Source organism: Microtus oregoni, unplaced genomic scaffold (genome assembly GCF_018167655.1).
Source record: "Microtus oregoni isolate MIOR12 unplaced genomic scaffold, Mior012 000107F_000, whole genome shotgun sequence".
In the NCBI taxonomy this organism is placed as follows: domain Eukaryota; kingdom Metazoa; phylum Chordata; class Mammalia; order Rodentia; family Cricetidae; genus Microtus; species Microtus oregoni.
This window is the reverse complement of record NW_024544722.1, coordinates 1,000,510-1,001,841: the sequence shown is the minus strand read 5'-3', so window position 1 is coordinate 1,001,841 and position 1,332 is coordinate 1,000,510. Positions and strand designations below refer to the sequence as shown.

The window sequence follows — 1,332 nt, the reverse complement described above, 5'->3', positions numbered from 1 at the left end:
CCTAGGCATGCATTTTCATAATCAGTTTGATAAATAATGAATTATGGGTAACATTTGAACTACAAAGATGACTGATTCATCTTGGTTTTTACTTGAACGTGTGAATGTAGGATAAAAGATGCACATGTGGGGAAAAATGTGTCTGTCACTGTGTGTGTTTTTAAAGTTTCACATATAATTTTTAGCTTATTTCATAAATGAATAATGCTTATATTTCCTAGTAAAATATGTTCATTGAAGTTTAGGTAGATTATTTTTGTGATGAGCATCAGAGCAACAGAGTAGAGTAGTTTGGTGACATTTTAAACTCATCTGAATTTATCATAATAAAGAAGATACTGTAGCATTTAATAGTCATATCACTTCATAAAGACTTAGTAAACAGGCCCTTTCTCACTCCTCGGCCATCTTGGTGGCTGGTCTTGGTTGGGGGCCGTCCCTCACCTAAGACAGGAAGATGGTGGCAGCAAAGAAGACGAAAAAGTCTCTGGAGTCGATCAACTCTCGGCTCCAGCTTGTTATGAAAAGTGGGAAGTATGTTCTGGGATACAAACAGACTCTGAAGATGATCAGACAGGGCAAAGCGAAATTGGTGATCCTCGCCAACAACTGCCCCGCCTTGAGGAAATCTGAAATAGAATACTATGCCATGTTGGCTAAAACTGGTGTCCATCACTACAGTGGCAATAACATTGAGTTGGGCACAGCGTGTGGAAAATACTACAGAGTATGCACACTGGCCACCATTGACCCAGGTGATTCTGACATTATTAGAAGCATGCCAGAACAGACTGGTGAAAAGTAAAAAAATTTTCCTTTAATAAAACTTTACCAGAGCTCCTTTTTTTTTCAAAAAAAAAAACTTAGTAAACAGTATCAACAGGCACTTATTAATTTTCTCAATACTTTGAGAATAAAGGCTGTCTGTAATTAACATATATTTGTATCTTTGAATTTATTAAGTTTTCTTACAATTCATATGTCTTATTTTTATTTTATATCTTGTACAAATCTCAAAATCATGCAAAGTAGTGTTAATTATAAATCTCAATGTGTTCATTCAGATTCAGTAATTATCAGTGTATAGCTAAAGTGGCTTTATCAATACTGACACCAATTTATCTCCTATTGTGTCTTCTTTTGCAGAAAATTTCAGTTATTTCATCATTAAATAATTTAAGGACAAGTTAAAGATTTACAAAAGAAACACTTAAGTTCTAAAATCTGACTTTTTGGGTAATGATTTGTGTATTTTGGTCTGGAGAGATTGATCAGTGGTTAAGAGCACTGGCTGCTTAACCAGAGGACCCAGGTTCAATTCTAAGTATCCAC

The 1,332-nt window shown here is 34.8% G+C and overlaps 1 protein-coding gene across 1 annotated transcript; it reads left to right on the top strand.

Moving 5' to 3' along the window:
• Positions 1-457: 457 nt before the first annotated feature.
• LOC121443452 (60S ribosomal protein L30-like) lies at positions 458-805 on the top strand. Its single transcript, XM_041645206.1, has one exon. It carries the CDS (start codon positions 458-460, stop codon positions 803-805), a length of 348 nt encoding a protein of 115 aa, XP_041501140.1.
• The last annotated feature ends 527 nt before the right edge of the window (positions 806-1,332 follow it).